The sequence below is a fragment of the Anser cygnoides genome, chromosome 8, assembly GCF_040182565.1.
Source record: "Anser cygnoides isolate HZ-2024a breed goose chromosome 8, Taihu_goose_T2T_genome, whole genome shotgun sequence".
Classification (NCBI taxonomy): Eukaryota; Metazoa; Chordata; class Aves; order Anseriformes; family Anatidae; genus Anser; species Anser cygnoides.
The window spans coordinates 14,547,950-14,561,743 of record NC_089880.1 but is presented as its reverse complement, the minus strand read 5'-3'; the positions used below and the strand labels follow the sequence as shown (position 1 = coordinate 14,561,743).

The 13,794-nt window shown below is 38.9% G+C and overlaps 1 protein-coding gene and 1 long non-coding RNA gene across 4 annotated transcripts in view; one reads left to right on the top strand and one right to left on the bottom strand.

Moving 5' to 3' along the window:
* BRINP3 (BMP/retinoic acid inducible neural specific 3) overlaps positions 1-13,794 on the bottom strand; it is a 234,667-nt gene that overhangs the window by 41,228 nt on the left and 179,645 nt on the right. For all 3 annotated transcript variants that reach the window (XM_013191480.3, XM_013191482.3, XM_013191483.3), the window contains exon 7: positions 2,156-2,378. In XM_013191480.3, the coding sequence (XP_013046934.1) occupies positions 2,156-2,378 (223 nt within the window). The remainder of the gene's footprint in view (positions 1-2,155; positions 2,379-13,794) is intronic.
* On the top strand, positions 10,618-11,296 carry LOC106029638 (uncharacterized). The gene is made up of 3 exons (XR_001203302.3): positions 10,618-10,812; positions 10,937-11,040; positions 11,160-11,296. It is a non-coding gene; the product is annotated as an uncharacterized lncRNA (long non-coding RNA).

Here is a 13,794-nt window from a genome sequence, read left to right as displayed (position 1 = left end):
TGGCAGACGACATAGATAAATCCCTATAAAACTCAGTCTTACAGAAAGTTTTCATGAATTAAATTAAACTTTTAGGACATAACTCCCAGCTTCATGAAATAGAAAGCCAGCTTTCACTTTCAACATGTTCGTTTAAAAATCTTTTGTATATATCATCTATTGACTTGTGAAATGCAGTGTAAAATTAAACATTACCACAGTTGCTTTGTTTTACTCACCACCAGCATCATGATCTTTATTAAAAACTGAAGGCTTTTTAATCTATATCTGAAAAGACAAGTATCTATAAAATAGAATTTTAAATAGTATTTATACCTCCATTAACTCTCTCTAATCTCTCTTTACATAAAACAATTCACACTTAACTCTCTATAGCAGGACCCAAACACTAATCCAAATGAGTTGTTTGGAAATCCTTTAGAAATTATTACATTTTGTTCAAATTCTCCCTTCTTGTTTTTGTTGGAGTCTTTAATATCACACAGCACATGAAGCTGTTTTTTGCTTTTACTTCTGTCTTCCCTCAAACTCAAGAAAAAGTAGTATTTAGTTTTGCTCTTTCATTCAATTCCCTTTCTGTTGAAATGTCCTTTATAGCCTGAGAGATAATTCATGTTTCTCCATTGCATTCCTTAGGATTTTCCTATTCATTTACTGCTTGCCTGTTAGCAGTTCCTTGCAGACAAACACAGCATGGTGTTTGGATTAAGTATACTGTCATCACTAGAAGTACCTGAACGCTATTCTGTCATGACCTCTGTTTGTATTCTTCCCACCATCCCTGTTTTCCCTGCTGAATCCTTTATCCACCCCTGTATCTCCTTCTGAGTTATTTCTTGTTTGTTTGTTTTTCTAACCAGTTTTGGAAATTAAATCAGTTTCTTTTGGCCTTTCCTCCTCACTTCTTACTTTAAAGCTTTTTCTTATCAGCCATAAAAGCCTTGATGTCAGAAGGTAATTTTCCCAGATAGGCTGATGGAATCCATCCTTTGAAAATGCTCTCTTTTAGTAAATGTATCCCACTGGCTAAGTATTCCCAAACCTGCCTTTAACATTGATCTTTGAGCTATCTATTGATCATCATTATGTCATCACATTCCAGTCTCCTTCTGTAGTAACTATATAACCTTTCTTAGTGGAATGTTTTATAGTTATGAAATGACTCCAAAAAGCAAACATACATACATATTTTTGTTTCAACTAGCAGATCACAAAGCAGATCACAATATGTGGGGAAAAAAAAAAAAAAGAAAAAAAAAAAGACATGAGAGCCATAATGGCTACCTCTTTCTGAAAGAAAGAAAGGAAAAGAGATTGGATTAGCTGTGTGCTACCAAAAGGCAAGGGGAAATTGATGGAGCTCCAGCAGAGCTGAAAGAAAGGGAGAGTAAAGTACCCCTGGCAGTTCTGGAACACTGAACCTAAACTGGATTTCTTCAAAACTGATGGAGATAAGTGCTAAATTCAGGAGTCACTGGAATAAGTCCATGATGCTTTTGCTCAGAAAAATAATTTCCCTAAAAGCTCATTCATTTCAGATTTACTCTGTGTCATTTCACTAATTTCAATAAAGTAATTTTCGATCAGCAATCAACAATAACCACTTTATGTTAATATAGATTTGACTAGGTAGCTTTCAGGTTCTCTCTGTTTTTAAGCAGAGCTAAAACACATTTTCTTTCCTTAGGCATCCTTTCAAATCTAATTCGTATCTGACGAATGAGACAAGAAATCAATACTATGTAGTATACACTGTATAATGACCTGGAAAGTTCTTAAAATAGCTATGCTTGCTTCAGAATAGGTATTGAGTATTCTGTATACAATTATTTGGCACTGTTACAATTGGCCAAGTTCCACTGAAAATACAATTCTGTAAAAAAGCGGTAAACCAAATGGGATGAATCTGTATGCTCATGATATTTTTAAGTTGCCTGACAAAACACAATAGCATACAAATCAGGTTTTATTTTGATCTTTACCATCACATTTAGGAAAGCATGAACAGAAAAATATTGAAGGCTGGGATTGTTCAACTCCTACAAAGATAAAGACTGTATGCTGTACATACACAGCATATTGTACGTTCCCACTTCCATGCCATTAAGGATATTTTAGCATTAGACAATACTATGAGTTTCTCAGGTTTTCTTACCTTTGCCTTGGCATGCGGATGAGTGGCTGTTTATGGCATCTCTTACTAAGGCCAAAGAGCTTGTGAACAATTTTCTGTGCCTTGAGGAAGAGCTGCTTCATGCTGTTTTCTAGTTGCTCATAGCGACGTTGAAAATTAGAATCCATTGTCCACAAATGCATTACAGTAGATGTGTTCAAGAAATAATTCATAGGCAGCCTCTTCATAAATAATTTGAATTCATCTAAAAAAAAAAAAAAAGAGGTAAAATTTAATAGACTTTAATTATGTAGCTATTTTTGCAGCAAAAATTAACTTCTTTTTTGGTTGTTCTCAAACTTCAAAAATTTTCAAAGGAACTTTTGCAGTTTTGGAATTGAACTTTTTAACTGTTTTAAAGTAGAAAGATAATTACATTTTTAGTAGCAATACTAGAACAAAAACATCAAATGTTGATTTTCCATATTCAGAGGGATGGAGGTCCATGATGAAACAAAACATTTATTTTTTGGCATAGATTTTTCTGTGATGGATTATGATTCACTGGAAGAAAAATGGTATTGAAAGGTCTTCAGGAAGGTACAAAATGAAAAGCAAGGGGCAAAAAGGGGGATTTAATAGCTAATAAGCTGGTTTTAATAATGCATTTGGAACCTCCTTGGCAATGTGTTATTCATTTTCTTGCCTTGCCTTCCTCTTTGGATAATAGCTTTCTACTATTCTCCACTTGAGGTCAACACCACTGCCCCCCTGCTGTCCCTGGGTGCAAATTAAGGGTCTTAAGGAGTTGTTTGTTTCTTTTATGAAGTATTTGAAGCCTAACTCTTACCCTTCGCCTCTTCCTGATCCTTTTCCTAATTTTATCTAAGATAGTGGTTCTTATCCCCTATTCAAAAAGAGTTAAGTATGTATTTTTACTTTAATTATTCGATTTAATAGAAGTGTTTGACAAATTCTGCTTTACCAAATGAGCAGCTCTTTGTCTTTTGGTGTACTTCTGGGAGAACCTAAGTGACAAAGTGACAATTACACCTTAGTCTCCTTGCACAACACATCCCAAGGAGCCTTGTGCTTCAAGGCGTGCACAGATGTTGTGAGAGGGTTGTTTGGTTTGTCAGAAGAAGGCACAGTCTCATTGGTTTGGTAGTGCCTTCCAAGCCTGAGGAGTGCATTTTCAAATTTATGAAACTAGTATCAAAAATAAATAAATAAATAAATAAATAAGGTTAACTGAACTGTTTCAAAGTATGTCCTTTGGCAAAGCTCCGATCTGCAGTTTGTATAAATCAGCTAAGCTCTACTGGCTTCAGAGGAGTGTACTAATACACCCAGGGAGGATCAGATCCAAAAGCTGCTTTCCTGAATACCTGTTTTAATCATTAACTTCTAATTTCTCTTCTGTTCTTCTGAGACACTGGTATATTTACTTAAACTCAGTGTCATGATGACCAATAAATAAATAAATAAATAAATAAAATCACAGAGAAGAGAATGTATTCAGAATATGCCTTTTCAGTTTCCATATTTCTGTATTAATTTATTTAAGAAACACTGTCTATTTGCTGTCCTTTGCACAATGGTAATAAGCTCTACAGCTAACAACTAATCAGATGCAGTGTTTAGAAGTGATAAGGAGGGTTTACAGTCTTTAACTTGCAACGAAAAACCATTTCCAACAAGAAAATGCTCCTTTTCCTTCCTGTAATAAACATCATCCTGTGCCCTGTATGATCATGGTAATGAGCACCACAATGCAGGTGGAGAGACAGAGATAAAATGAGCATGGTTAGATAGTGCCTTCTGAAAAAAAAAAAAAAAAAGAAAAAAAAAAAGGACAGGAAAGGAAAGGAAAGATAATGTGCTCATATCTTAAACAGACACATTTCATGATCTGTGAAACTACAACATGAACTCCTACTATTGAGAGATGATTAAACTATTACATTCTAATCAACACATTATACCAGCCATTTGTGAGGATTAACAGCCAGTACTACCGTGCTGGTGGCCATACAAATTGATACTGTTAAAACATGATACCTGATACCACATATGATATGATTTCAGCACTTTCTAATTTATTTTCACATAGGTGGCTATCAAATGCACACAGAATACCATTTTTCATATTAATAACTTCAGATAATGGGAAAAATATAAAACAGATGCAGTGATTGATCAAACAAGTTTATTTAACTGTTTCATTTATAGCTGGTCATGTCTGCTTTTTGCTCCCCCCTTTCTGCAAGCTATATCTTCTTTGTATTAGTGGTGTGTAGATTGAAATGACTTACCATATTTCAGTAGCAAAGCATAAATGTAAAATATCACAATGGAAGCTAACATTATTGCTGCAATCAGATGAATATCGGGCACATTTAGGCTGTAATAAATACCTAGAACTATTTAGCTTGTAACTTGGGTTCTCAGTGTTATTCAGTATCAGAGCAGGGCACACTGGTGAATGCTTTGATTAACGTTCTGCAGACAGAGCAAGCAAAGACTTAGAAAAATGCAATAAGCCTCATCAAAGGACCTGACAATGCCCAGCTACAAGGAAAAAATGATGCCTGTTCTGTATGTTGGAGGAGAGCAGGACCCTTGATTCCTTTGCTCTAGATATTTTTCATATCCCTGATATGATGAATTACAAGACCTACACAAGACCATTCATGTCTATGAGACCATAGTGCACTTCTCTTTTCATTTCAGCTGAGACCAAGTGATTTTTGGAACTTTTTTCAGAATATCAAAATGTTCTGTGTTAGCTTGTTTCCTAAGATCCCTTTTGGAAGATCTTTGGAAAGATGTTGGAAGTCAACACAATTATACCAGCCTGGATTCCAAAACACTAGGTTAATGATGGTACCACAGGCTAACATCTGACCATGCAATGTAATGCTGGCAATAAAATGCCACATCATATCACTGCACTTTCTCCTCCCATTGGCTGTTGCATAAACAGAACAAATTCAAATATTTTTTTTTCTTTTATGATATGATAGCCACTGTTTCTCCTATCAATTAAAAAAATAAAATAAAATAATAAAAATTCTCTCTCTAATCTACGGGCATTACAGTGATTTTTTCCTCACAGCCCAAGGCACACTCTTTGTAAAGGCTGGGAACAATCTTGGCTTCTGCAATCAGAATAACATGAGCAGGAGGGTATAAAACAGTAGCTCATTCTGCCTTTAAGCTACAGGTTGTATCTAGGGAGGTCTCAATAATGCCCTTTAGGTAAGATCAAAATTCTTGACTCCCCTGGTAAATGTGAAAACTGCAATTTGATATGGATTTCTAATGAGATATATGTATATATGTATACAGTATTCTTTGTCTTTTTTTTTTTTATGTTGGTTCTGTATTATGGCTGAAATGAATGACAATATACAAGTACATGTGAAGAAATTAAGACAAGGGCTGATCTACAGACAGTTTAGAAGAACGTAGAGCAAAATAGAGAGTTTGAAAATAATTTGCATTTGGTGATATGTTAAGAAGGAAATTGTTTTGCAATGAAGTAAATTAGTATAAATTTAAGCCACCCTCCAGAAATGTTTCTGGCGAGCCAACGCTATAGAATCGTGTAATCAATTAGGTTGGAAAAGACTTTCAAGACCATCAAGTCTAACCATCAACCTGATCTATTTAGTCCTATCATTAAACCATATTCCTCGGTGCCACATCCACACATCCCTTAAATATCTCCGGGGTAGGGACTCCACCACTTCCCCAAGTAGCCCATTCCAATGTTTGGTCACCCCAAAATTCTTCTTAATCCCAATCTAAACCTCCCCTGGTGCAACCTTAGACCATTTCTTTTCATGCTATGACTTTTCACCTGAGTAAAGAGATCGACACTCTCCTCACTGTAACCTCCTTTCAGGTAGTTGTAAGGAGCAACGAGGTCTCTCTCTCATCAGGCTCCTTTTCTCTAGACTAAACAATCCCAATTCCCTCAGCTGCTCTTCGTATGTCTTGCTTTCTAGTCCTTTCACTAGCTTTGTTCTTCTCTGTACACACTCGACCAACTCAACATCCTTCTTATAGGGAGAGGCCCAAATCTGAACACAATATTTAAGGTGCAATCTCACCAGTGCCACATACAAAGGAACAATCACTTCCCTAGTCCTGCTGACAGCACTATTTCTGATGCAGACCATCATGCCATTGACCTTCTTGACTACATGTCCTTATGTCTCACGTTCAGCCAGCTGTCAACCAGCCTCTGTAGGGCCTTTCCTGTAGGGCAACTTTCCACTCACTCTTTCCCCAGCCTATGCCACTGCATAGGGTTGTTATGACCTAAATGCAGGACCTGACACTTGTTGAATGCAATGCAGTTGGACTTGGCCCATCTATCTAGCTTACCCGTATCCCTTTGCAGAGCCTTCCTGTGCTCAAGCAGATCGATAGTCTCACCTAATACAGCATTCACAAATTTATTGAGGGTGCATTCAATCCCGTCATCCAGATTGTTTATAAAAATGTTAAAACTTTTCCCAAGACTGAGCCCTGGGGAATGCCACTGGTGACCAGCTGACAGCTGGACTGAACACTATGGCTCTTTGAGCCCAACCATCCCACCTGTTCTTCACCCACCCCAAACTAGATACATCCAAGCCATGACCAGCCAGTTTCTCCAGGAGACTACTGTGGGAAACAGTGTCAAACATTTCGCTAAAATCCAGGCTGACAACATTGTCCTGGTTCCAGTTAGGACAGAGTTAATTTTCCCTCCTAGTAGCTGGTAGGGTGCTATGTTTTGGATTAGGATGAGAAGAGCGCTGATAACATGCTGATGTTTTAATTGTTGCAGAGCAGTGTTTACACCAGGCCAAGGACTTTTCAGCTTCTCGCTCTGTCCTGCCAGCGAGCAGGCTGGGGGTGCAGCAGGAGCTGGGAGGGGACAGACCCAGGACAGCTGACCCAAACTGGCCAAAGGGGTATTCCATACCATCTGACATCATGCTAAACAATATATAGGGGTGGCTGGCCGGGGTGGGGGGCGGCTGCTCGGGGATAGGCTGGGCATCGGTCAGCGGGTGGTGAGCAATTGCATGGTGCATCACTTGTTTCTTACACATTATTATTATTAATACTATTATCATTATCACTATTATTATTATTGTTATTATTATATTCCTGTCTTAATAAACTGTCTTTATCTCAACTCACAGGCTTCACTTTCCCGTTTCTCTCCCCCATCCCAGAGAGGGAGGGGGGAGGGTGAGCGAACAGCTGTGTGGTGTTCAGCTGCCAGCCGGGTTAAACCACAACAAGCTTCCATTCTTCTATGCTTTCGGTATCACTCCCTTCTGTGTGGTCTTGAGGGGTGGCTTCTGCCTGTGGGCCCACTTCAGACTGTGTTTGCAATCACCTAACTCCTCCTCAGTTTTCCTGATGTTGCACAGCCTTCTCACCACCTCCTGCAGCTCAATCACATGCTGCAGGAAATCCTCCACCTTGGGCACACCTTTTGCAGGCAGGTCTGCTGCCTGTGCCTGCCACAAGAGGAAGGTCTAGGCACTTCCAGCAGCCTGAGGTCTGCACTGCAGCCTCCCCCTTCAGCAGCTCTGGGTGGAAGCATCAGCCAGCCCTGGGGTAGGTAGAGTAAACACCCCACCTGGAGCTGCAGCCATTACTCTGAGTGCCCACCATCCTGTCTGGGCAACAATTACTGTAGCTTCAAGGGTCAACAAGCAGGGTGTATGGCCCTTCCCATGCACCCTTCCTCACAAATTGCTCTCCTTGTCACTCTTTTCATGCTCTGTTCACTAGAACTCCCTAGGGCTGCCTTCTGTGTGTTTGGAGTTGCCTGCCAAAGACTTGTCAGCCTCTCTGATGAGGGCTTTTAGTATTGCAAATGAAAACATAACGTTTCAGTAAATATATATTCCTGTTTAATTGTGGATTGTATAGTGCAGCCTGAACTTAAGTTTCATTTCTTCAACCAATATTCAAATGTGGAAAAAGCAAAAATATTTACTGAGTTAAAAGAGCCATACAATAACTGAAAATGTATTTTGCCTGGCCAGTTTAAAAAATCTTGATTGACAGAGACATACTATTGATAATAGGCTTATGGATAAAAATTTGGACTGTAGCAGTTTTTCCATTTAAAAAAGCTCAGTAAAATTATGTCTATAGGAGAAAACCACTTTATATATCATTATTATTTCAAAATCTATCACTAGATAGCAATTGAAATGGACTATTTTATCATTTCTCTAAATGACATTTTAATGACATGCTTTCTTCCTTATTTATTCAAGAATGATATTTAAAATTCTTTGACAAACTTTATAATGAATAAAATGATGTGTGTTCATTAGTTTGATTGCATTTTTAGCTTGATAGCATTTCCGACACTGAAACTTTGTAAAATCTATGCAGCTGTCATTCATATTTATATATACATCCTCTTTTTCTATAGAGCTTAACTTGTTCTAAAGGTATTGCGATTCTGCGATCACAGTCTAGAATTGTGTAATACTTCATGGCTAAAAACTGTTATGCTTTTTCACTAACAAAACATTATAATGGGCTTAAGGCAAATTGTCAAAAATTGACTAGTGTTTTACAAAGAAGGGTGTGATAATATATACTACAGTATATACTATATATTATAGCCTTACATGCTAGTCCAAATGATAGTGATTTATACAAATTTGCTGAAGTGAATCCATGCTCTATGTAGCTTTGATTATGATGAGAATTACTTGTAAAAGACCTCTACTCTTTACAAAGAACTACTGCTTTGGGAAGCCATCTGCCTTCTTAAATTATAAAGATAGAATCAGAGGTTAATCCAATTTGGATGCGATCTCCAAGCCAGTCAATTTATACATCAGACCAGGTGGCTGAAGGCTTAATCCAGTTAGGTCATGGAAGCCTCTGTGGATGGAGACAGAACAACCTCTCTACATAACTAAAGCTCAGCTGCCCTCATGAAGAAAAAGTTTCTCCAGTCTGAACCTCTCTTATACCTGTTTTCTCTCAGCATGCAGAACCTGACTCTATCTTCTTGATCACCTCCCTGCAGGCAATGCAGCTTCTGTGGGACCCTCCAAAGCCTCCCTACCCCTGCTGGACAACCCTCTCCTCCAACAGCAGGTGCTCCAACACTGAGCACCCTAGGGACCTCACTGGCCTTGCTCCAGTATAAGAAAGGCAACAATGCCTTTCTTATAATGGAGGACCCAAAACTGGATGCAGTATCTGAACATGGTCTAATGAGTGCTGAGCAGAGGGGGCTCCTACCTTGATCTCCTGGCCTTGCCCCTGTTCATGCCATCCAGGATGTTGCTGCCCTAAGTGCTGCCAAGGCCCTGTGTAGTCCTCTCCACTCACTGTACCTGGGCCCCAGGGTCTTTCCCACAGTGCTGCTCCCAGACAAGCATGCCTAACCTTGCTTATTGCTGGAGATCTTCTTGCCCAAGTCAGGGCTTTGTATTTGTTCTTCTTGAACTTCATCAGGCTCCTGTCAGCTCACTCCTCCAGCTTGTCGAGGTTCCCCTGGATAGCTGCCCTATTCTTGATCATGTCAGCTCATTACTATTCCCCCACCAACCAATCCCCTCAATTTGGTATCATCTGTAAGCTTGATAAGCAGGCACTCGAATGCTGCCTGCAGGTCATTGATTGAGATGTCAAACAGAACAAGTTCTGGGATATTCTTACAGGATTCCACTTGCTACTGTCCTTCAGGGAGGATATATGACCCAGTAATCCCACTCTGTCTCCCACAGCATTCTGGCATCCAGGTTAAGATAATGTAGTCTGGCTGGAAGGACAAATAAGTGGGTAAAAATGTGGTTGCATGGACAGATTCCACATTAAAAGCCTTATTAAAGCTGAGGTAAATAACATCTATTTTTCTTCCCTTACCCATATATCATTATTTTATCATAGACATGATCAGGGGGTCAGACATGATTTACTCAGTCACCTTCTCCTTCATGTCTCCAGAAATGTGCTCCAAGAGGACTCAGCCCATGGTATTCCCAGGGACCAATGTGAAGCTGATCAGTCAGTCATTCCCTGGCTTAGTTCAGCCTGGAAAAGAGGACGCTGAGGGGACACCTCATCGCAGCCTATGGCTTCCTCACAAGGGGGAGTGGGAGGGGCAGGCATCATTCTGTTCTCTTTAGTGACCAGTGATAGGACTCAAGAGAATGGAGTCAAGCTGCGACAGTGGAGGTTCAGGCTGGATATCAGGAAAAGGTTCTTCACCAAGGGGGTTGTCGCGCACTGGAACAGGCTCCCCAGGGACGTGGTCACGGCACCAAGCCGAGTTTAAGAAGTGTTTGGACTGTACTCTTAGTCACATGGTCTGAATTTTTGTGTAGACCTGTGTGGAGCTAGCAGTTGGATTCAATGATCCTTGTGGGTCCCTTTCAACTCGGGATATTCTACGATTCTGTGATTCTATAGCCTCCAGAAACCTCCTTAACTGCTTGTGTCCCACAGTGTTGACCTTCCAGCAGATGTCAGGAGGATTAAAGACCCCCATGAAAACCACGATCTGTGATCCAGATACATCCTTCAGATACTAAAAGAAGGTTTCATCTACTTTTTCACCCTGACCAGATGGTTTGTAACACACCCAATGTTGTTGTAACACACAATGTCACCCTTGCTGGCCTCTCCTCCAACCCTGACCAACAAGCAGGGTAAGAAGCTCTGTTGTCCATCCAGTAGCAGAATTCCATACATCCAATCTGCTCCTTAACATAGAGGAAAACTACCTTCATCGTCTCTTGTCTTTCCTCATGAACACATATCCATCTTTCACAGCACTGCAGTGAGGCAAGCTGCCCCAACCTGTCTCTTCTGTTCTAACAATGTCATACCTCTGTGACATCATGCATAGTTCTGGTTTGTCCTACTCACTTCATGGGGTGAGTGCATTTGATTAGACATATTTGAAGCATATCCTTTCTTCCTGTTTTATCATTACTCTTTTTACTGTCGCCCGGCACAATGTATTTCAATGCAAATCTTTCCCCTTACTTAACAGGACCAAGAAGATATCCCTTGGGCCTATGCTCAACCCCCAGAACCATGAAGGCGCTCCTGATATGCAACAGGTCTCCCTTGGCAGTCTTGTCAGTGCTCACATGGATGAGTAACAAGAGATAATAATAAATGAGCCAAATGAGCCTCAGAAGTTTCTCCTCAACATCCTTGATCAAAACCCCCAGCAAGCACCAAATGTCCCCAGAAAGCAGGTCAAGTCAACAGAAGAGGAGGAAAGGAGTCTCCAAATACCTTTCCTCTACAGGAAGGAAGGTCTCCAAATACCATTACCCACTACTTTTTGGTGCCTGCATGTGGGTACAGCCTGGCCAACTCTGATGGCTGACCTTATCTGCTGATGTTTTAAATAAACCTACTATTTTAATACAACTACTGGTTTATTTTTGCTGTAGGCTAGAAACTGGGGAGAAGACTACCAATTAATTTCATACAAAAGTTAATGAAAGCTGCTATAGCTGTTTCACAGCAAAGAAGGCTCTTAAGTAGATCTGCACAGAGCATAGAAATCCATTTTGTGATAGGATTTTTAGTATTTCAAAATCAGAATGAAACCTAATTTTTTTGAAATTTTAAGAAATTCTTCAAGTATCTCTGATTTCTCTAAAATGATATGAAAGGAACATTGAAAGGTTTTCTTGATTTACTTTGCTTTGAATCAGTCAAAATACTTCACCTTGACAGAACAGAAATTTTACATTTATATGTCAACATTTAATTTCATGTTATACGATAAATGTTATAAAGTCAGAAATGACAAAATGAATAATTATTTCAAAAATGTCAAAGTGTTTTCCTGTATTCTGGCAAAAATGTATTACTTTGTAATTACTGAAGGATTGTTTTTCTTCAAAAGAATTGCCTCAGTATTTCATAATATTTTGTAGATAACTCTTTATGCCTTCTATGTCTCAACAGTCTTCTGTTTAGATTGCCAGTTCTTCAGAGAAGAGCCTGTCCCTTATTATATCTTTACAGGGCACTTAGCACAATAGACCCCAAATTTAATTGTTGGCATGTAATAAAAGTAATAATAATAAATTTGCCTGTGGCTCAAGGCAACTGCATCCTCCTTGGAGTCCACAGTGATAGCTGCAATTAATGTGAAGAGCGAGACTTCTGATGGCAACAATCTCATAAACCCCAACAGCTTATTACACCTTTTATGTAACAGGACTGTATGTGAAAAAAAAAAAAAAAAAAAAAAGTTTCTCCTTAACAATATGACCATAGTAATATAATTACTTTCCCATAACAATGTTTTTAATTGTTACCAGGGCAATAAATATTACAGCAAGTCAAATACCAGCATCAGCTACAAATTGAAACCTCAAACCACAAAGCTGTTAGTCTGAGAGAATAAAAAGCAATATGGCCTACATTTCTAACAGTTGAATCCGGTTGCTGTTCAATAAAGTGCTGCCTCAATATTGTGTAGATATTATTAAAGAGATTTATAAAAGACATATGATTTTTAAAATAGCCCACTGTGATTCAAAAGCCTGGAGAAAACAAAGTACTAAAATGAACATATATTTGTTTTTATGTTGCAATGAATTTTAGTTGTTCGTGATACATTACTTAATTTGTCAGAGAAGTAACAGCTGTGATCCAAGAAATATATGTTTGAAACTAATCCAACTGAAGGAAGCATAAGACTGTGGCTTTAAAACCACCTTATTTCTTCACAGAAAATATAGGAAAAGTAAACTTTTTCTTTTCTTTATTTTCCTTCCTCTTTCTCTTTCTTTTCTTTCTTTCTTTCTTTCTTTCTCTCTCTCTCTCTCTCTCTCTCTCTTTCTCTCTTTCTCTTTCTTTCTCTTCCTTCCTTCCTTCCTTCCTTCCTTCCTTCCTTCCTTCCTTCCTTCCTTCCTTCCTTCCTTCCTTCCTTCCTTCCTTCCTTCCTTCCTTCCTTCCTTTTCTCTAGTTTTCCAGTTTATCCAGATTTAAAGGATAAATCATTTAGCTTTCCCTATAATTAAAACACTTCTCCAAAGTAAATTAACTCTTTTTTGAACTTTCTGAAGGACAAAGATAAGGAATGAAATCTATCTGCTCTGGCAATATGGACTGCATATGAAGGAGAGAAGCTCAACATTTAATATTGGAGAGGCTGTTTGAACTGGTACAATCTAACTGCTTTGCAAGTCTCAAGAGAAGCAAATTTTTATGATTCTTGTAGTGGGCTAGGGGCTTCTGTTTGTTTGTTCTTCCTGTTGGCTTTCTTTTTTGAATTGAAGATTGCTGCAGGGATAGATCCTCTAAACCCTAGGCTTTGCAAAGAGGAGACAACGGGGGTAAGTATCAGCACAGTTAAAGGTGTGATTGGTGGGGAACAGAGATCCTCTGGTCCTTCATTAGTGTAATTTCTTAGGAACCATATGCAAATGTTAAAATGGAACTAATTTTACTGGAACAGGAAAGTCTAGATACTCCCGTTACAAACCCCTCTTGGTGCACAGATAAAAAGGAAAACTTTGTAGAGTTAAAGGTGTCAGTATAGTTAGAATATCATCCTGCAAATCAAGGAGAAATTCTGAGGTTTTACTAGGCAGCAGATAATTTTCCCTAGACTCTGCTGAGAGCAGAAAGGGCCCAGATTTCCTGTAATTAAGAAA